General features: G+C 63.1%; 1 protein-coding gene across 4 annotated transcripts; it reads right to left on the bottom strand.

Annotated features, from left to right (window-relative positions):
- Positions 1 to 58: 58 nt before the first annotated feature.
- Positions 59 to 10,489, bottom strand: LOC102449651 (glutamate dehydrogenase, mitochondrial). 4 transcript variants are annotated; one of them, XM_075900710.1, is made up of 12 exons: positions 9,914 to 10,489; positions 8,885 to 8,965; positions 8,001 to 8,056; positions 7,520 to 7,583; positions 6,798 to 6,892; positions 6,056 to 6,235; positions 3,659 to 3,796; positions 3,425 to 3,562; positions 2,602 to 2,682; positions 1,573 to 1,788; positions 982 to 1,044; positions 59 to 551 (listed from the first exon to the last, which is right to left on the bottom strand). In XM_075900710.1, exons 1-12 carry the CDS (start codon positions 10,401 to 10,403, stop codon positions 435 to 437), a joined length of 1,719 nt encoding a protein of 572 aa, XP_075756825.1. In that variant the 5' UTR covers positions 10,404 to 10,489; the 3' UTR covers positions 59 to 434. The 4 variants fall into 4 exon arrangements, with proteins under 4 accessions (XP_075756825.1, XP_075756826.1, XP_075756827.1 ...); XM_075900711.1 differs by lacking the exon at positions 3,659 to 3,796; XM_075900712.1 differs by lacking the exon at positions 3,425 to 3,562 and having other exon boundaries at positions 9,914 to 10,488.
- Positions 10,490 to 19,268: the final 8,779 nt, after the last annotated feature.

Here is a 19,268-nt window from a genome sequence, read left to right as displayed (position 1 = left end):
CGCTTCCGCCACGCGCCCAGGCCCTGCTGCACAGCCCCAAGCCCACCCGCACCAGGGCCTGCAGCCCCCTGCCCAGCTCACCCCGTGCTGGCCTGCTCGCCGGATTTCCCAGCCAGTGCCCGTCTGCCGAGGGGCTGCGCCAGCAGGAGCGTGACTAGCGCTCACACCACTCAGGAGCGGGCGGAGCGGGAGGGGAGGCCGGCGAGCTGCGGCCGGCTCCAGGGCCCAGTCCGGATGCCTGGAGTCCCCTGGGCGCAGTGCTACAGCATCATCCCGCCCGCTCTAGACTCGGCCCTGGCGCTGCCACGGAGCAAATGCTGAGCCCCCAGCGGGGGGGCGCTGCCACGGCGGCACTCAGGCAGAAGGCGGGCACGTCCAGAGGATGCCCTGCCCCCGCGAGGGTCTCTCCGGGGCAGGGCGGGGCGGCACAGCTGTCAGTACGCAAACCCAGCCTCGCTGTACACCCGGAACACCTTCTCGATGGCGCACAGGTAGGCGGCCGTCCTCTGGTCCAAGCCCAGGCCGTAGCGCGAGGCCATCTCCATGATTTGCTAGCAAACAGACAGCGCAGGCCACGGGTGAGCCTGGCGGAAGCCAGGCTGGGAAGCGGGGAGGCTCAGGGCTGCCCCTGGGGCCCAGACACTGGGAGGGCCTGCAGCCTCTCCACCAGCAGCGCCAGGCGTCAGTCTCGACTCCCCGTCTGGGCACAGCAGGGAGGCCGTGCCAGGGCCCTGGGAGGGGCTGACGCCAGCAGGCCTCACTCACCCGAGCAGCCCTGGGAAGCACGTGGCCAGAGGGGCCCAAGCTGCAGAGGGCTGGCTGGGAGCGCCCAAGGCCAGCCGTTCTCTGGCGCCCCCCCGGGCACGCTCTGAGCAGGGCCCGGGGTCAGTCAGAGCCGCTTAGTCCAGGCCCTCCCTGCGGGCGCCCCTGGGTGCAGCAGACAGGGAGAGGCACACGCCGCCTGGGGACAGAGGCACCTACCTGGGCCGAGCGGTCCATCGTGTAGGCCAGGCCCGAGTGCACGATGTCCTTCTCGGAGGCCCCCTGCAAGGGGGAACCAATGAATCCCTTGTGGGCACGAGGGAGCAGCGCTGCCCCCCCCAGCATCGAGCCGGGGGCAGCCCGGCGGCCTGCCCGCCTCCTGCTCCGTGCAGCCACAGCCAGCACCATGGGCTCTCGCCCCGGCCCCAGGAACCTCCAGACCCAGCCGCCGGCCAAAGCGCAGGCTGCCTGGGAAGCTCAGCAGGGCCCCGACGCTCCGCTCCCCTCCAAGGGAGCTGCCCACTGGGCCCGCAGCTGGCACCGCCCTGCCCCTGCTCCCTCGCCCTTCTGGCCTGCTCAGCACGTGCCTGGGCCCTGCCACGCCAGCGATCCGGGGCAAAGGGCCGCAGATGGAGCCAGCTCCGTGTCCCCCCCAGGTGCAGCAGCCTGCTTCGGGGGGGGGGGGGGGGGGTGTTGTGCACTGGTCATTCCTCCCTGCTAGACACCATGTGGGCAGCCCTCAGAGCTGCCTTGGCCTTTGCCACGCCAATGCCCAGAAGGGAGGCCCTGCCCCTGCCCAGCCACACTTACCGCCACCCTGGCCTGGAACTCGGGGGAGGGGATGATGGGGATCTCCCCGCTGCCCTTGCGGAAGGTCCGCTCCAGGCTCTGCTGCACAGACATCAGCAGGTGGTAGTTGGAGTCCCGCTCGTACTTGAAGGTGAGGCGCCCGTAGCTGACGTGGTTCAGGTTCTTCAGCCACTCGAAGAAGGAGACGGTCACGCCGCCCGCGTTCACGTACAGGTCCTGCGGGGAGAGGCGGGCTCCAGGCCAGCCTGTGACTGCGCAGAGCCCTTCCCCACAGCCCCTGGCGTTAGGGCCCTTGCCCACTGCGAGGCAGGAATCAGAGCCCGGGAGGCTGCTTCCAGCGGTGGGCAGGAGGGGACGCTGTGGCCCTGCAGAGCTGGCCGGGGGCAGGAGCGGGCGTGTCCGGCGTGCTCCCATGGAGCTGGGCAGAGCGGTGCCGCTGGGGCAGGTTCCTGGCCACGTGGGGCCCAGAACGGACGAGGGACTCAGCCCCCAGAGTGCTGTCAAAGGGCAGCCACCGCGCCGGCTGCACGGGGTCTGGAACCTCGCAGTACAGGCTCGGAGCACAGCCGGGGGCAGACACGGCCATCCTTCCCGCTGGGCCCAGCTGCGTCTCTCAGCCAAACGGGAGGGAGGGGGGAAGCGTGGGGTGGGGTCCCACTTCCCTGGGCGGCGCTGGGGCAAGGAGTGAGCCTGAGCCGGTGGGAAAAGGGCACAAGGCAGGCACGCCGCCGGGTGCAAGGGAGTGCCGGTGGCCCCACGACTGACTGCGGAGAACCCTGCGATTGACAGCGAGGAGCCTGGCCCTGCCCTCGGGTGCCTGGGGCACTATTCGGGGCAGCGTGGCGGGACGGTGCAACAGGGAGAGAGGCAGCCCACGCACTCCTGGACTCTGGGCAGCTCCACAGTGCGGGCACCGCCCACGCAGCCCCGCTTGGCCCTCGCCCGCCCGCCAGCTCCAGCAAAGCGATGCTGGGAGAGGGAGCCCGCTGGGCCATCCCGCCAGGCCGGGGAGGGATGCGCCCGCCGTACCGGGATGACGAGGATGTTTCTCGCCAGGAAGATCTCGTGGGCTGCCGGGGTCGTGGGGCCGTTGGCGGCTTCGGCGATGATCTGGAAGCACAAACGGCCGGGAGGTGGGCACAGGGCTGCTGTCGCAACAGGAGACTTGCCACAGCCCTGCTCCCTCCTCCCCAGAAGGGCCATTTCCCGCAGCTTTCCCAGCTGGCAGCGGCCACCGCGGGCTCCGCCGCAGCATGGGTACGTGCTGCCACCGCGGGCTCCGCCGCAGCATGGGTACGTGCTGCCACCGCGGGCTCCGCCGCAGCATGGGTACGTGCTGCCACCGCGGGCTCCGCCGCAGCATGGGTACGTGCTGCCACCGCGGGCTCCAGGGCGTCCTGCTTCCGGGATCGCAGGGAGATTTGGCCAGCAGCTTCCCCGTGTCCCTTTTGGTGCCTGTGCCCGTCTCCGTCTCCTTCGCCCTCTGTGGCTCCCGGGGCCTTCCCCTGCCCCGGGCGGGTTAGTTGGCTGGGAGACGCACAGTCCCTCCTGCTCCCAGCTGCAGCGAGACGTGAGGGGCTGACTCACCCCATAAGCCTGAAACCCAGGTTTCCATAAGGCAACCGGAGCCTGGAGGCCGCCGCAGCGACTCGCCCCCGCCCCACAAGGATGCTTATCCGTGCGAGAATGCTTATCTGTGCTCTCACGAGCCAGTCTGTCCAGACCCCCCGGACACTGGGCTCAGCGTGCGTCTAAACCGGGCCGTTTACACACATCCGGAGGGCCAAACGCTGCTCCTCGGGGCCAGGGCAGCAGCCTCCGGATGGGCAGGGCTGCTCTTTGCACGCTGTACCTTGGCTTTGACCCGATGCGCGTTCTCCTTCGTCAGCTGCTTCTCAACAGCCGCTGGGATGAGAATGTCGCAAGGCACCTCGAAGATGCAGCCTTCGTAAGGCTCTGCTTTGGGGAAACCGGTGATGGTGCCGTGCTCCTGGGGGACAAGCACAGTTCGGCAGTGCCCCACCTCTCTCCTGCGTCTGGGACCGGGCTGCCCCCGCCCCGTCGAGCGGGACCACAGTGGCCGTACCTGCTTGTAGTCTCCTAGCTCCGTGGGATTGATCCCCCTGGGGTTGTAAATGGCACCATCCACCTCCCCGACGCACACGCAGCGTGCTCCGTAGCGGTGCAGGTACCGCATGGCGTGGAAGCCCACGTTGCCAAAGCCCTAGAGGAGGGATGGGAGAGCTGCCACGGGGGGACCCAAACAGCCACGAAGCCGAGCCCCTGGGCCGTGTCTAGAGCTGGGGACCCAGCGTCACTGCTCGCTCTGGCTCCACGAGCACCACTAGCCGGAGTCTGCTGCAGGGCAGCCAGCCTGGCGCTGCTCAGTGACAGGGACAGCCACGCAGCCCAGCGCTGCAGCTGGCTGGCTCCCTGCCCCGGAGCTGGGGGTGCAACGTAACGCACCCAGAGAACAGCCAGGCCAACGCCTGCCACGGGCCTTCCCCAGGCAGGCTAGACCTTAGAGCTCTCACTCTCTCGAGCCTGCCCTCTCAACTTCCAGGAACCCAGAGGGAGGAGGCATTATTGCAGGTAATGGCAGAGCCCATCCTCTTCCGACGGGTCTTCGCCCCCGGATCCTAGCTCAGGTGCAAGCCAGGGTCAGGGGCTTTCAGAGAGCAGCCATGGGCCTCTCCTCCTCTGCTTCATCGGCCCAGAACGTGCATTAGCCAAGGCTCACTATCCCTTTAAGCCAGCCCCCTCCCCGTCTCCCACATGCTGCTGCTTCTCTAGCAGAGGCAGCCGCACGGGGGCGGGACTCCGTACGCACAGGGACACGCTTGTAACCGGCTCCTGCCTGCCCCCACGCATAGCCACGTGGCTGCTAAAAACGCCAGCAGCTCCATATTTCCACAGACTGGCGCAAAGGGCGGCAGTGCCAGACACGAGTCGCTGGTCGCAAAGGAGACCAGGCTGAGAACACGTAGGAACAGGACTTCCCCATGCTACATGGCCCAAGGGCCAGCCCGGGCATCTCCGCACCGGCGCCCAGCAGGGCGTGCCACGCCTCCCTCGGCTGTTGGTTAAACATGCAGCTGGACCCCAGCAGCACCCCAAGCCCATGGCCCGGGCAGACAGCGCCGAATCCGAGCTCAGTCAGTGTCCGGGCAGCAGTCAGCTCTCTGGGAGACAGTGCGCATCAGGAGCCAGCTTTTTACACTGGCACCGAGGCAGCAGCACGAGGTGGCAGCCGGCCCCCCGGGAGCCAGACAGGGAGCCACGTGTAGCCGTTTGGGTAACCGATAAGCCCATGCTTACCGTTTACCCATTTCAATGGCTACCGCAGACTCCCCAGTTCCATGGAGTTCTCCCCACACAATGGCAGCGTCTTTAAAACCCAGCTGTCTGTAGCCCTTACGGTCGCACAGATTGGCTGGAGAACAGGAGTGGAGTGGAACTAATGCAGTCTGAGGCCCTGCAGTCTGCAACCGCTGCCTTCCCAAGTCTGCAGAGAGCCTGAGAGCCCAGCGTGAAGCGCCAGCCCCCCCCCCATTTGTTTCAAACTCCGCAGCTCCATAATCAGGGAGGTCTCCAAGATGCAAAGTTCACCCATCTCACTCGGTCAGTCTCTATTTTGCGGTAGCCGGGCACCTGGTGTTTAGTCACCAACTCCCTGCCCTACCGTAGCCGTCTCTTCCACTGCAGCCGGCCTCCAAGGGGCACAGCACATGCTCTCTGCACTAGTCCACAAGGCCAGGCACGGGACAAGCCAGAGCCCAGCTCGCTGCCAGGGAGCGGAGCTGCTGACGCTAGCAACAAGCCCGCCGCGTCCCTGGTGCGGAGGGAGGAGACGCGGGGCCGCAAGGAGCCGAGTTGTCTGGTGAGCACGGCAAAAGCCCACCTTCAGACAGAGGCACCGGGGAAACCAGTCAGGGATGAAGCAGCGTGTTTGCGGGGCTGGAGAGAGCAGGAAGGAGAGGCTGTCTCAGTGGATTTACTGAAGCGCAGGCATTGCTCGTTACTCGTAAGTGACCAGGGCTCTGGATTTTAGGGGTTGCTATCTGGGGCCGGACATGGGCCTTACTTGTTCCTGCCGGTACCTCAGAGGGGAACCTAGCAGGGCACAGTTGCAGGCACCGAACTGTGAGCATCTGGCTTCAGCCGCTAAATCAGCAGGCAACGGGTCCCTGCAACAGGATTTGTTTCCAAGGTATTAAATGCCTCGCGAGCGGCACTGGGGATGGTCCTAGGCTAACGCAGGAGGCTGCACCAGCCCACAGCACAATTCACAGAGCAGCAGGGTGTCAGCTGTTGAGGCCAACTGTCTCCCCATCTGTGTTCTCAGCGGCCGAGGGGGGGGTTGGGAGACAGGGCTGCAGCTGAACCCGAAAGACAAATTAGCCTGCGTCTGCAAGGAAGGAGGAGCAAAGCCGCTGACTCCAGCGAGATGGCAGCAACGAAACAAGCCCTGCCCAGTGCTTACCTGCAACACGAAGGTCTTGCCGGGGAAGCCGGGGCTCAGGCCAATGAGGTCCATATACGTGGCGCTGTTGATGTAGTTCTCAATGCCGTGCAGCAGGCCCCGGCCTGGGGCAGACACCCGCCCGTGGATTCCACCCTGACTGATGGGCTTCCCTGTCACGCAGGCGTGGGCGTTGATATCCTGCCATCCAAGGAGAGAGCAACTCTCAAGCCCTCGTCCTGCCCAGCTGGACCAGAGGGGGCGGGGAGAACAGAGACAGACCGTTTTTGGGTTGAGGGCCACTGGCCCACGTGGGAATCTATTGGGCACCACGAGCAATTGAGAAACAAAACCCAAAGCCCTCGCTGTGGCCCCCGACTGAGGAGACAGACGCTCCCCACATTTCCCTCCCACCCCAGAGCCTAGAGGGCCCAGTCTGGTAGATTGTGCGTGCTCCATCCCTGCAGTGGGGAGGCAGGGGGTTGAAACGCCAGCATGGGGTCCCCAGTGCTAGGGGGCCCCTGAGCCCCAGGGGCCAGATCCAGGCAAGCCGGGGGCCGGGCCGGAGGTTCCCCAGTCCTGCCTTAGGCTTTCCTTGCCCCTCACAGCCCAGTCCTGGAAAAATAAAGCAGTTTTCTTGTCACCGCCATTCAGCGCCTTCCCCACGCCGGGCGGAGCTCCGCATCAGGCCACCCAGCCGGCCGGGGAACGGGCTGCCCCCCACAAAGCCGCGCCGTCCCCAGGGGTCTAACGCCAGTGTTACCTTGTAGCCCAGCGTGCGGGAGTAGGTGTCGACCATCCAGGACATCTCCCTTTCCCCCGTGTTTACGTCTGGAGCAGCAACATCCGTTCCAGGCCCTGCCCGGGCACCAGAGCTGTCAGTTCTGGGCCCTTCCCGTTCAGTCTGCCCAGACGAGTTACCCTGCCTGGGCTGCCGAAGGCCAGTTCAGCCCAGGCTGCTGAGTCGAACAAGGGCCCGTCTGCAACATGACATTTCCTCCCCACTCCGGTCACCCAGCTTCCCTGCCCGGGGGCTTTGCCAGGCCTCTTCCCAATCCTCACCCGCCAAGAGCTCTGCGTTGCCACAACTCCCCCTTGAGCGGTAGGTCACATGAAAGGGAGGAGGAACTACAAAGCTTTAGACTCCCCACGCGCCCAGGGGATCGCGTGGAACGCAAAGGCCACGAATCTGCTGCTATCTGTACTGCTGGAGCGCCTAGGAGCCTGGCCCTGGACAGACCTCTGGTGCGTGGGGCTGTACAAACACAGACCTAAAGGCTGGGCTCTTAGCCTGGCAGTTGGTCAGTCTGAGGACGAGCCAGGTGAACACACGTGGCTCCAGACCAGGAAACCACAAGGCAACGTCCATCGCTATGGGGCGCAGGGACCTCAGCACACCTAGCCACTCGGTTCCCTTGGCTCCTTTGCAAAGCAGCTGGTTTTCATCCCGCCCAAGAGGAACATGTGGGAAGGAGCCACCCTCACCTATAAATCCTTTCTTGGCTATTTCCACTGTGAACTGCCTTGTTATTTTCTCCAGCTCGCCTTCCTGTGGAAGAACACCAACATTCAGCCAGTACTGGGGGCCCCAAGAGACATGCAAACACCCCAGGCATGGCACCCAGCCGCTGCCATACACGTTACAGGGGCAGCCCCAACTCCACACACGTGTGCTGTGTCACCTCCCGCCTGAACCATAAACCTGCTTTTCACAGCCCCCAGAGAGCCGCTCCGCACCAGCTTCCCTGAGCAGGGTGCTCGTGCGGCCCGTTAGGTTTGTGTTTCCACTGACGGTGCACATCAAATCATGTATTCTGCATGTGGACGAAAAAGGTTGGAGGGAACGCTGTGCGCCACCAGTGCCGCTGCCTTGCTTGTCAGTGTCCCCTCGGGCTGGGCACGCTGAGGAACAGCTGCAAGAATCCCGGGCAAGCGGAGCAGGAACAAGAGAACAAGGCCGACTCACCGAATACTTCTTCGGGTCAATCTTCACCCCAGCCATGGCGCCGCCAAAAGGAACATCTGCAAGATGCCAGGCAGCCAGTCAGCGAGAGGCACGCCTTCTCTGCTAGCGCGTGCGGCTGGGACGAGGGGCTGAGCCGACTCCTGGGGGGGCTTTGATCCAGACGGGCGCTAACACCATGCCAAGTATGGCTGGTAACCGGAGCAGCCACTCGCGGCCTCCAGAACTACATCTGGCAGGAAGGACCAGGTCCTGAGCGGAACGGTTAGTGCACCTGCACCAGTCACAAACGTCACCAGCAGCACCAACCCCAGGAGACAAAGTAGTTCAGTGAAACCCCGGTGCCAGGACATCTGGGGCACGCCTGGGACTGCCGGCCCACTGTGCCCAGTGCTAAGTCACCGACAAGCAGCCCTCTAGGCAGGGTGATCACAGCCCTCAGCATGTGCAGCTGCACGAAGGCTCTCTAGATACGCAGCGGTTACGCAGAGGGAGCATCAGCAAATCATCCCAGCCTTATGCCCAGAGATACGCCAACTCACACGGCTCCAGACTGCCTTGGGTAGCGCAAGCTCCGTAACCACTTCACTACAGGGCAGTGCACGTTACCCCTCAGAGCACGGCAGCTCTCCAGCCGGAGCCAAACAGCCTGAGCCCACCACTCAAGAGTACCGGGGCAACGCAAACTCAGAGCAATGGGCCTTTAGGCTCTTGAGTCCTGCCCCCCCACGCAATCTGCACCACTAACAGCGCCCATCCTCGCACACGACGCGCAGCCCCTTGGCCGAGCACTGAACGGACTCTCCCGGGGGGGGGGGGAGGGGAGCGGTAGGGCACTGCCCAAGCCCCACTGCAGAGCCCAGGGGGCCCCCGCTCTCATGACTTACCCACCACAGCACATTTGTACGTCATTAAGGCTGCCAGGGCTTTTATGTCATCGATGTTAATTGACTCGCTGAAGCGAACCCCTGTGGACAGGCAGACACAAATGAAAACGATCTGCAGAGCCACCAAGCCAGCAGGGCTGTAAACGGGCTACCCGTGACCTTTAACCAGTTACCCAATTAAGGCAGGCGGCTCCACCTCAGGTGGGCTAGAGCACTCCCCTCCCATAGCTGGGCTGGAGCAGCCCCGCCTGCGCCCCCCACCCGTTAAGGGCGATGCTTACCAGTTAACCTTTCACGTCCCTACAAGCCAGTGACACAAAGGACACTCAGAAGGGCCCAAACTTTCTGCAGTGGCAGCACCTAGTCACTAGCTCAGACTGGCCACCACTCGGTAGGGATGTAACAGTGGAGTCGATTAACCAATAAGCAAAAGCTGATAGGTTAATGCTGCAGACTACACACAATTGCCCCCCCCCTTCTCTTGGCCAGTAAATTGTTTAGCAGGCTGGCCAGCAGCCTGGCTCACACCAGGTCTAGGACCCACCCTGCAGCAGCTCTGCATTCAAAGTGTATTAGGACCCAGGTGGGCAGGCAGCCCAGCTCAGCTCTCGCTCATGCCAGGTCCAGCTCAGCCCTCTCCTGGACTGGGGCTGCTGCCCTGTATCACAAGGTGAGAGGCAGCCGGCCCGCGAGGGGAGCTGGTTTTTAAACTGGCTCCCTGCACGGACCAGCTCCCACCTGGCACCCTGCACTGCCCTGTATCACAAGGTGAGAGGCAGCCGGCCCGCGAGGGGAGCTGGTTTTTAAACTGGCTCCCTGCACGGACCAGCTCCCGCCTGGCACCCTGCACTGCCCTGTACCAAGGCAGCAGCGCAGCATCAGGAGGCTCCTGGGGGGGGGGGGGGGCCGAGCGCACTGGCTGCCAGCGCCGCCCCCGGGACTATCGATAGTCGAGGAACCGCTAAGAATCCGCTCGGTCTAGTGCCGCTCCCAGGGCCACAGGCACCAGCCGGTCCGGCGGGCCCTTACCCCCTTTGCAGGGCAGCATGTGCTGGCTGTGCTGGGCCCGCCAGCCCTCCACCACCTCCCAGTGGCCGCTGTCGCGCCGCACGGGGATGGAGACCTCGAGCACGTGGCTGCAGCGCTGGATGCTCTCCAGGATGCCCTGCACCCACTGCCGCTTCTCCTGGGCGGGCCGCGAGCTGCGCAGCTTCTGCACCAGGTCGGCCTCGGCCACGTGCACCGCGCGCCCGCAGAACGCCTCCACCATGGGCAGCAAGCCGGGCGCGTCGGGGCCGGCCTGCGCCGCCACGTGCTTCCCGCGGCGCCCGCCTTCCGGGGCGTCACTTCCGGCCGGCGCCGCCCCGCCCCCGGCCCCTGGTTGCCGTAGTAACGCGGCCCTGCGCCACCCCGCCTCGGCAAGGAGCCGGAGCCCCGCCCGCCCGCTCGGCCCCGCCGCCGCCTGCGCGAGCAGCGCCCCGGCCCCGGCCCCGGCCCCGGCCCCCAGCGCCCTCCGCATGGCCACGGCCCAGCGGCCTCCCGGGAGCTCGCTCCTCGGAGAAGCACAGGCGGGCGGCGAGCCGCGGGCACCCGGATTGGCTGAGGGGCCGAGGGCGGGGCGAGCTGGACGTCCCATGGACGCCCCCTTACTGGCTGAGAAGTCAGTGGGCGGGGCGTCGTGCTCCTCTTCGGATTGGCTGAGAGGCCGGCCAATGGCTGTCGAGGCGGGAAGTGCGCCTTTGACCCAAGCACGTTGCATCGGATGGCGTCAGGGGCGGGGCATAGCGGTGAAGGGGCGGGGCTCAAGGGAGGGGCCTTAGAGGACAGGAGGGTGGGGCAGTTCCAGGACTCCCTTCCGCCATCCCCCTCCCAGTGCTGCGGGGGGGAGGGGGCCCTGTCTGAGCCAGAGCCCCCCCTGCCCTTTCCTCTTACCATCCTGCCCAGCCCGGCCCTCTGCCCCCCAACTGGACCCTCTGCCCCCCAGCCGCCCTGCCCCCCGGGCCCTCTGCCCCCCAACTGCCCTGCCCAACTGGACCCTCTGCCCCCCAGCCGCCCTGCCCCCCGGGCCCTCTGCCCCCCAACTGCCCTGCCCAATTGGACCCTCTGCCCCCCAGCCGCCCTGCCCCCCGGGCCCTCTGCCCCCCAACTGCCCTGCCCAATTGGACCCTCTGCCCCCCAGCCGCCCTGCCCCCCGGGCCCTCTGCCCCCCAACTGCCCTGCCCAACTGGACCCTCTGCCCCCCAGCTGCCCTGCCCCCCTGGACCCTCTGCCCCCCAACTGCCCTGCCCAACTGGACCCTCTGCCCCCCAGCTGCCCTGCCCCCCTGGACCCTCTGCCCCCCAACTGCCCTGCCCAACTGGACCCTCTGCCCCCCAACTGGACTCTCTGCCCCCCAATTTACCTACACAATTGAGCCCTCTGCCCCCCAAGCCCTCTGCCCCCCAACTGCCCTGCCCAACCGGACCCTCTGTCCCCCAATTGACCTACCCAATTGAGCTCTCTGCCCCCCAACTGCCCTGCCCAACTGGACCCTCTGTCCCCCAATTGACCTACCCAATTGAGCTCTCTGCCCCCCAACTGCCCTGCCCAACGGGGTTCTCCACGGGTCCCCCACCCAAAGCTGGGCAGCAGCAGCCTGGGGTCTGTGTGTGGTGCACTGTCTCTGCCCGCTGGCCACCAGAGCAGTTCCTGGGACGAGCCTCAAACCACACACGCACCCGCCCGGTGTTGCGTGCCTGGGCTGTACCATGGGCATCTCTCCCACACCTGAGCTCCCCGCACCAGGAGAGCACACGCCGGCCACGCCAAGCCGCACCCTGCTGGCTCACTGGCTCCAGCCCAGCGGCCGTGCTTTGCGGCTGAGTGCTACTCGCCCTTTCACCCCAGCCGAATGTTCCAGCTGCCTTGGAGCGGGGTTGGGACTTGGGATCGGGGAGGAGTTTGAACACCCTTTGTTTCCCCAGTCTTAGCCCGTGAGACTGAACTCATGTCGTAGGGACGAGGTTCCCCAACGTGGCTGTTGCATAGTGCCTGATGAGCTGGGCCGGAGAGTGCCAGATTGCATGCACGCAGACTGTGCTGCCCACGAGAGGACAAGGGGGGAGCTGCCCTGGGGCCCAGTGATTTAAAGGGGCCTGGGGTTCCCGGCAGCCATCACTACCACAGAAACAGCTGGAGACCTGTGCGATGCGGTCTGGGTGGCACTGAGGGCTGGGTGAGGCAGGCTACCCCAGTGCTGCCCCCTCTGCCTGATTCCCAGCCCCTCCCAGGGGGCCCAGAGCCAGCCCCACCTACCTTGTCCAGAGCCTGAGCGAAATCTGACATTAGGTCAGTTTAGCGCCTTGTTCTGAGTTCACGGGCACCAACTAAGTTCAGTTTCAAACATTCTCAGATCAATAGACCTGCCTCATTTGTGTTCACTCTTTGCTCCCCTGAATTAGCTCTTAAATAAATAACTTGTTTTACAAAACAAGTTTAACGAGGCATTTGCCTGATAGATCCCAACCCGCCAGGTAGCGCTTATGTCTAACTCAGAGTACCAAGACTCCTTGGAATTTTCATTCTGAAATGCTGAAGTAATTAAAAGGAGATCATCAAGCTGCTTTTAAAATAACCCTGAACCGTTGGCGTCTTATCGTCAGACTCTCTGAAGACTGACAAGTAAAGACTCCCTTGCCCTGGCTTGCTTTTCTCCACGGCCTGCCTGCTGTTTGCTTTTGTAGGCTCTTCGTGAGGAGTGCGGAGCTGTGCTCGTTTGTGGAGTCGTGTCTCTTCCCCAGCTTCCCACCCGTGACAGAACCTCCCCTCTCCCCTGCTACGACATTGATTCCTTACTAGCACCGTGTGAGAAATGGCGGCAAAGCTTATTGAGAGTCCTAACACATCGTGTCAACCTGCTCTGCGTTGGCGCTGAAATCGCTCTGGTAGCGCTTGCCCCGATCTCCCTCTTCCAAAGCTGCGCTTGTCAGCCCTTCCCAGGTTTTCACACTGCTCCCCTGTGTGCCCAGGACTGACGTGAGGCTGGCTGGACAGGCCCTCAGCGAAGCATTCCTGCCGCCCCTCAGACGGGTACAGCCCGTGTCATCTTCCAGGCCCTCAGACGGGTACAGCCTGTGTCATCTTCCAGGCCCTCAGACGGGTACAGCCCGTGTCATCTTCCAGGCCCTCAGTGAAGCATTCCTGCCGCCCCTCAGACGGGTACAGCCCGTGTCATCTTCCAGGCCCTCAGCGAAGCATTCCTGCCGCCCCTCAGACGGGTACAGCCTGTGTCATCTTCCAGGCCCTCAGACGGGTACAGCCCGTGTCATCTTCCAGGCCGTCAGCACAGACGTGGTGTCAATGAGGTTTTAATTAGCAACTCAGCCACTTCACCCTGAAGTTCCCCAGAGCTGCTCCAGCCAGCGTTGCTCTGTCGCTGCTCGCCAGGCTGTTTATTCCCTCGCTGTCCGGGGAGGGAGCCCACGGCCCCCTTCCTCTTTCTTGTCTAGCGACCGGGAGCCTTGCTTGTCGGCCCAGCGGAGCAGAGCAGCGGGAGCATTTCTCTGCCTGTCTGCGAGGTGATAGGCTGTGCCCCGGAGCCAGCCTGCAGGGGATATTGTGGCGAAAGCCCTGTGATATTATATTTTGTATTAAGATCTTGTCTTTTTTGATCTATCTTTGTTAAGTGAATCTCTGTATAGAATCTCTGTAACATTTCTCCTATAACATTGTATTAAGATACATAGATCTTGTAAGAAAAAAATGTCTTTTGAGCTCTCCCCTTTCCTTGATTGCCCTGTTGAAATGAATGTGGTGTGAATGGAGAATGAAAGGGGAGCGCCTCCAGCAGCAGTTGCAAGGGTGGAGAAGGTCTGGGAGCCAGACCCAAGACAATACCTGCAAAGTGAGCTCGTTAAGAAGACTGAACATACAGACGCCTTGGGAGTCAAGCAGCAAGTGCCTGCCCTTGGAAGAACTCTCTCTGGAGCATCAGAGGGGTCGCCGTGTTCGTCTGAATCTGCAAAAGCGACGAGGAGTCCTGTGGCACCTTAGAGACTAACTGAAGTGTAGGAGCATAAGCTTTCGTGGGCAAAGACCCACTTCGTCAGATGCATGTAGTGGAAATTTCCAGAGGCAGGAATAAATATGCAGGCCAGGATCAGGCTGGAGATGACGAGGTGGATCCAGTCAAGGAGGTTGAGGCCCACTTCTAGCAGCTGATCTGGAGGTGTGAATTCCAAGAGAGCAGAAGCTGCTTTTGTAGTTAGCGAGCCATTCACAGTCTTTGTTTAATCCAGAGTTGATTGTGTCAAACTTAAAGATGAACTGGAGCTCAGCAGTTTCTCTTTGAAGTCTGGTCCTGAAGTTTTTTTGCTGCAGGATGGCTACTTTTAGATCTGCAATTGTGTGTCCAGGAAGATTGAAGTGTTCCCCTACAGGTTTTTGTATGTTGCCATTCCTAATATCAGATTTGTGTCCATTGATTCTTTTACGTAGGGACTGTCCTGTTTGGCCGATGTATATAGCAGTGGGGCATTGTTGGCACATGATGGCATATATTACGTTGGTGGATGTGCAGGAGAATGTACCAGTGAGAGTATGGCTGATCTGGTTAGGTCCTGTGATGGTGTTGCTGGTGTATATATGTGGGCAGAGTTGGCACCGAGGTTTGTTGCAAGGATTGGTTCCTGAGTTCGAGTTATTATGGTGCGGTGTGTAGTTGTGTATGGTGCGTTGTGAAGCAGCATTAAGAAAGGCCAGTTGATGACTAATTGGCTGTATGAGAGGCATAAATAGGAGGCATCTTGCAGAGGGATCCCGGGTTTTCGTCTTGTCAACATGGGAGCATCGATCCGGATCGGCAGAAGCCCGACTCCACCCCTCCCCCATCTAACTCACCTGGCCAGTGCAGTTAGGAGGAGCCACTACTGGTAACAACATGATGGAGTGTGCGTGTGTGTGTGTGAGAGTGCATGAGTGTGATGTGTCATATGCATCTGATCAGTATTGATCAATACATGTGGCATGTTGCCTTAGCCCCTGAAAAAGATCCCGAGTGCTTCTGTTAAGTACAACAATACTCCAGAGCCCGCCAGCCTGGGGTGGAAATTGGCAAACTGGAAGAAGGAAACGGGGGACACATGGAGCCCCTGCCACCCGGTTAGCACAGCCATGGCCTCACCCCCCAGGGCTGGCCCCCAGGATAGATAGAGCCCGTATTGATTTCGCCCATGTGCTCCGTCTCCCTCAATACACAGGCCAGCGGGTGGGCGATACCTGATCGGGTGGGGAGGAGAACTCTGGGCTCCAGGCTTTGAACGGTAGCACCCCTCCCCCACTTCCAAGCCCTTCTACTTGCCTCATTTGAATCTCTGGCCCAGGCTCTGGGAAATAAACTCCCATTGGTGGACGGATGAACGGACGGGTGGGTGGGTGGGTGGCCAGATACATGGACAGGAGGGCACATGGATGGGTGGGTGGATGGATCAGCAGATGGATGGATGGACGGGCAGGCAGACGGACAGGCAGGCAGGTAGATGGATGGACCAGGGCAGGCAGGCGGATGGACGGACGGACGGACAGGCGGGTGGACGGATGGATGGATGGATGGGCGGGCAGGCGGACAGATGGATGGGCAGGTGGACGGATGGACGGGCAGGCAGGCGGACGGATGGATGAGTGGACGGATGAACGAGCAGACAGGCAGACGGATGGACGGGGGCAGGCGGACGGATGGACAGGGGCAGGCGGACGGATGGATGGGTGGACGGATGAACGAGCAGACAGGCGGACGGATGGACGGGGGCAGGCGGACGGATGGACGGGGGCAGGCGGACGGATGGATGGGTGGACGGATGAACGAGCAGACAGGCGGACGGATGGACGGGGGCAGGTGGACGGATGGACGGGGGCAGGCGGACGGATGGATGAGCAGACAGGCGGACGGATGAACAAGCAGACAGGTGGACAGATGGACGAGCAGACAGGCGGACAGATGGACGGGGGCAGGTGGACGGACGGGCGGGGAGGTGGACGGATGGGCAGGCGGACAGACGGGGAGGTGGACGGATGGGCAGGCAGACAGACAGACGGGCGGGGAGGTGGACGGATGGGCAGGCGGACAGACGGACGGGCGGGGAGGTGGAAGGATGGGCAGGCGGACAGACGGACGGGCGGGGAGGTGGACGGATGGGCAGGCGGACAGACGGACGGGCGGGGAGGTGGACGGATGGGCAGGCGGACAGACGGACGGGCAGACGCCTGCATTAGCAACCAGGCTTCGTCACTTGGGCAAGGTAACGCCCCCGGCCCTGCCGCGAGCCGTGCCCCTCACAAGGTTCGTCGGCCACGCTCCGTGTCCCTGTCTCCCCTCGTGCCAGCAATGCTCTGCTCTCGGGTTGTGCTGGGCGCCTTGGGGAATGGGGAATTCTGGGAAATGCACCTTGCCTGGCCTGCCCACGCAGAACAGGGAGTGTACCCAAGCTGAGCCAGCGAGACGGGGATCTGTGGGGACACCGGTGCCTTTCACGCCCTTTCCTCCTTGCACTGTGGCGGCCTGTGGCCTGTGGCCGTTACTGACTGGGGAGCCGGGTCTGCCGGAGGCCTCTTGCTCTTCCCTCGGGAGGCCTGGAAGGAGATTGATTCCCCGAGCGAGGGGCGTAGCGAGGCAGGGCTGGAAGGGACCTGGAGAGAGCACCACGTCCAGGCCCTGCGCTGGGCTAGTCACGTATGGCACACGGGTTCACCTGCCCCCATTTTGCAGGGGTAGCCAGCCCCACTTGGTCCCGTGTGCAGCCACGCCCTGTCCTGCACCGGTGCGGAGGCAGGAGCGACAGCTGGGAGCTGCAGGGGGGACGCCACTTGAGCCGTTTTGGGGATGGCCCCTCCCATGGGCAGCTATGGGTCATCGCCCCTGGTGTAAGTAGGGTGCTAGAGAGTGACTTTGGCCCTGCTCCCACAGTCTGTGGGCCAGGGCAGGGCGGTGCCTGCTGGCTGCTCCCGGCCAAGGCTCTCGCTCTTTGACCACAGCATGGACCCAGCTGCCAGGGCTGGATGAACTCGGGCCCCACGGAGCCCCACGGAGAGGGCTTAACCCTCTCCCGCCGCTGTGACGGGCCAGGCCAGGTCTGGGCACAGCTGAGGGCGTCCGCTCAGGGCGAATTGCTCAAATCCGGGGCTCTCTCTAGCCCCCAGACTGGAGACCTTCCCAAACCGGCCACACACCAGTCCCACAGAGCGCTCCAGCAGCCTGCCTGAAGCCTCCCGAGCAAAACCCCTCCCACATCCCAGCAATATCCGTGCCCCAGATGGCCCCGGGCCTATACACAGGTGGGGGGTCCTAGCACCCAATCCCACCTACCCCGAACAAGTTCTGTCCAGTTCCAAGAAACCAGCCACAGATCCCTGGTCCATTTACCCTCTGGATCTTACCCACAAATCACGCTGGGCCAATCCTTTAGCATCTAACAACTAAAGGTTTATTACCACAAGAAAGAAAAGCCTGAGAGTGAGGTTGTTAAAGGATAGTACGTTACATGCACCGAATCTCCCAGTCCTCGATGCAGGCTCTAGCAGAGAAGTTACAGCTGCTGGTTTAAAAGTCCTTGGTGCACATCTTACGCCAGGATGGGTCCACAGTTCTTCCCGGCTCATGAATCCCTGGGAGGCCGCATCTGGGGTCAGGAGCAGATCTGGAGACCAAGATGGAGTCAGCCCCCTTCCTGGCTTCTTCCAAGCTGGAGACAGTCACATGGACTCTGACCAGGCACCTAGATTCCTTCCCAGGTGGGTCTCGGGTTCTTAAGAGACCTCTTGTCCCTGGAGCCTTGCTGATTAGCATGTCCATAGGCTGAGCCCATCGCTCCACCACACACAGAGCAACTCCCAGTCTCCGTACAGATACAGATCCCTAACTCCACACCCAGACATTAGACAGGCACATGAAGAGCAGATACAGAATCAGAAGAAAGTAGCTTTTGTTTGACCCCTCCCATGGCCCCTTGGTACCACTTTTGGGGCGAACACCCCCCATGGGTGCAGCAGTGACCTGGCTGCTCCCCTCACAATCCAGTAACGTGACAGCCGCCATCTGTCCCTCGGGTGGGGGCGGGCGAGCGATCTGGCGAATGCTGCCCGGGGTGCTGCTCTCTGTGCGGTGCCGGGCACAGGGACAGGCGCCGTGGCAGACTCGTGCCGGGGCGAGCTGGGCCGAGAAGGGGCACCCCGGCTGGATGGAGCAGAGGGGTGCCGTGCTAGGGGCTGGCAGGGTGCTGAGGGGGAGGCCTGGGGAGGGTGTGGGGGATATTTAGCTTGGAGCATTTCCTCCCCCCGCGTATGGACCCTTCCCCAGCAGGAGCTGCTGCTCAGTGCTGGGGCAGAGGTCAGAGGTCCTGGCCCCTGCGGATGCAGGCTGAGCTCCTGACCTCGCTCCCAAGGCCCAGAGGGCAGATCTGGCACGACACCTCCAGCGCCCACAGGGCTCTGTGCTGCTGGCAGGCCAGGTGCCACCCCGTGCCACAGTCCCCACGTCTCTAGGGGAGGCTGGCACATGCACAGCGGGGTCGCTCTGCTAGCGCTGGTCACACAGGAGTTCCCAGGAGAGGAGTGAATGGGACCCGCCTCACTCTCACACCACAGCCGTGAGCCCCTCATGCCACGCGGGCCATGGGACCGGGCGTGTGCAAATCGCCAGGCAGAGGGAGAGCGTGGCTCGTGGCAGGGCTGGTCTCAGCGGGAAGGGTGGTGTCCAGCCCACAGAAAGGTTTTCCACGCCGGACAGGCCACGCGGGGCTTCACAAGTGGAGTTCTCTGCGCGCCCTTTTGGGTGTGGCTCTGCCCCCTCCCGCGCGCTGAGCCGTGCAGCCGAACGCGTGGGCAGGAGAGGAGAGACCCGGTGAGCTCTGTGGCTGGCTCTGGGGGCAGGAGGGTCCAGGGCCTGCCCTGGAGACCCCAGCTGCTCAGCTAGCAGAGCAGAAAGGGCAAGCGGAGCTCGCTGGCGCTAGGAGCCCAAGGGGCCTCTAGGAACCTCAGACTCACCCACCCAGGCATCTGTGAGTTGCTGCCTTCACCCTGTCCCCAGGTCTCTGGCCTCCTCCCTCTTTCCTGTCGGGCGCCCACCAGCATTGGCTTTGGGGTGCGCCTGCAGCACGGCTGGACTCTGCTGTGACCCCTGGGGTGGGGCCAGCGGCGCGGGGTGAGGGGCTGGCACTCCACTAGGGTGGATCTCGCCCGGCCAGCTGTGCCCTGCTGCAGCTGGCTGGTGAAATGGCAGTTCCACGCTCACAAGCCACATGGGGTTGTACCCGTCGCACCGAGGCTGGGACACGTGGGTCCCCATTGGGAGCCTACGGGCTCGTGCTCCTGGCCCCAGCTCCGGGGAGCGAATTGCCGAGCTCAGAGCAGGAGC

The sequence above is a fragment of the Pelodiscus sinensis genome, chromosome 17 (genome assembly GCF_049634645.1).
Source record: "Pelodiscus sinensis isolate JC-2024 chromosome 17, ASM4963464v1, whole genome shotgun sequence".
In the NCBI taxonomy this organism is placed as follows: domain Eukaryota; kingdom Metazoa; phylum Chordata; order Testudines; family Trionychidae; genus Pelodiscus; species Pelodiscus sinensis.
This window is presented reverse-complemented; position numbering and strand designations above follow the sequence as displayed.

Bases quoted from the DNA above. Each gene is read 5' to 3' on its own strand.
- LOC102449651 (XM_075900710.1), bottom strand. From the start codon at position 10,403: ATGCGGAGGGCGCTGGGGGCCGGGGCCGGGGCCGGGGCCGGGGCGCTG. The intron at 1,045-1,572 runs GTAAGTGTGGCT...TCCCCCTTGCAG, and splicing joins AGTTCCAGGCCAGGGTGGCG to GGGGCCTCCGAGAAGGACAT. The intron at 552-981 runs GTAGGTGCCTCT...TCTGTTTGCTAG, and splicing joins CGATGGACCGCTCGGCCCAG to CAAATCATGGAGATGGCCTC.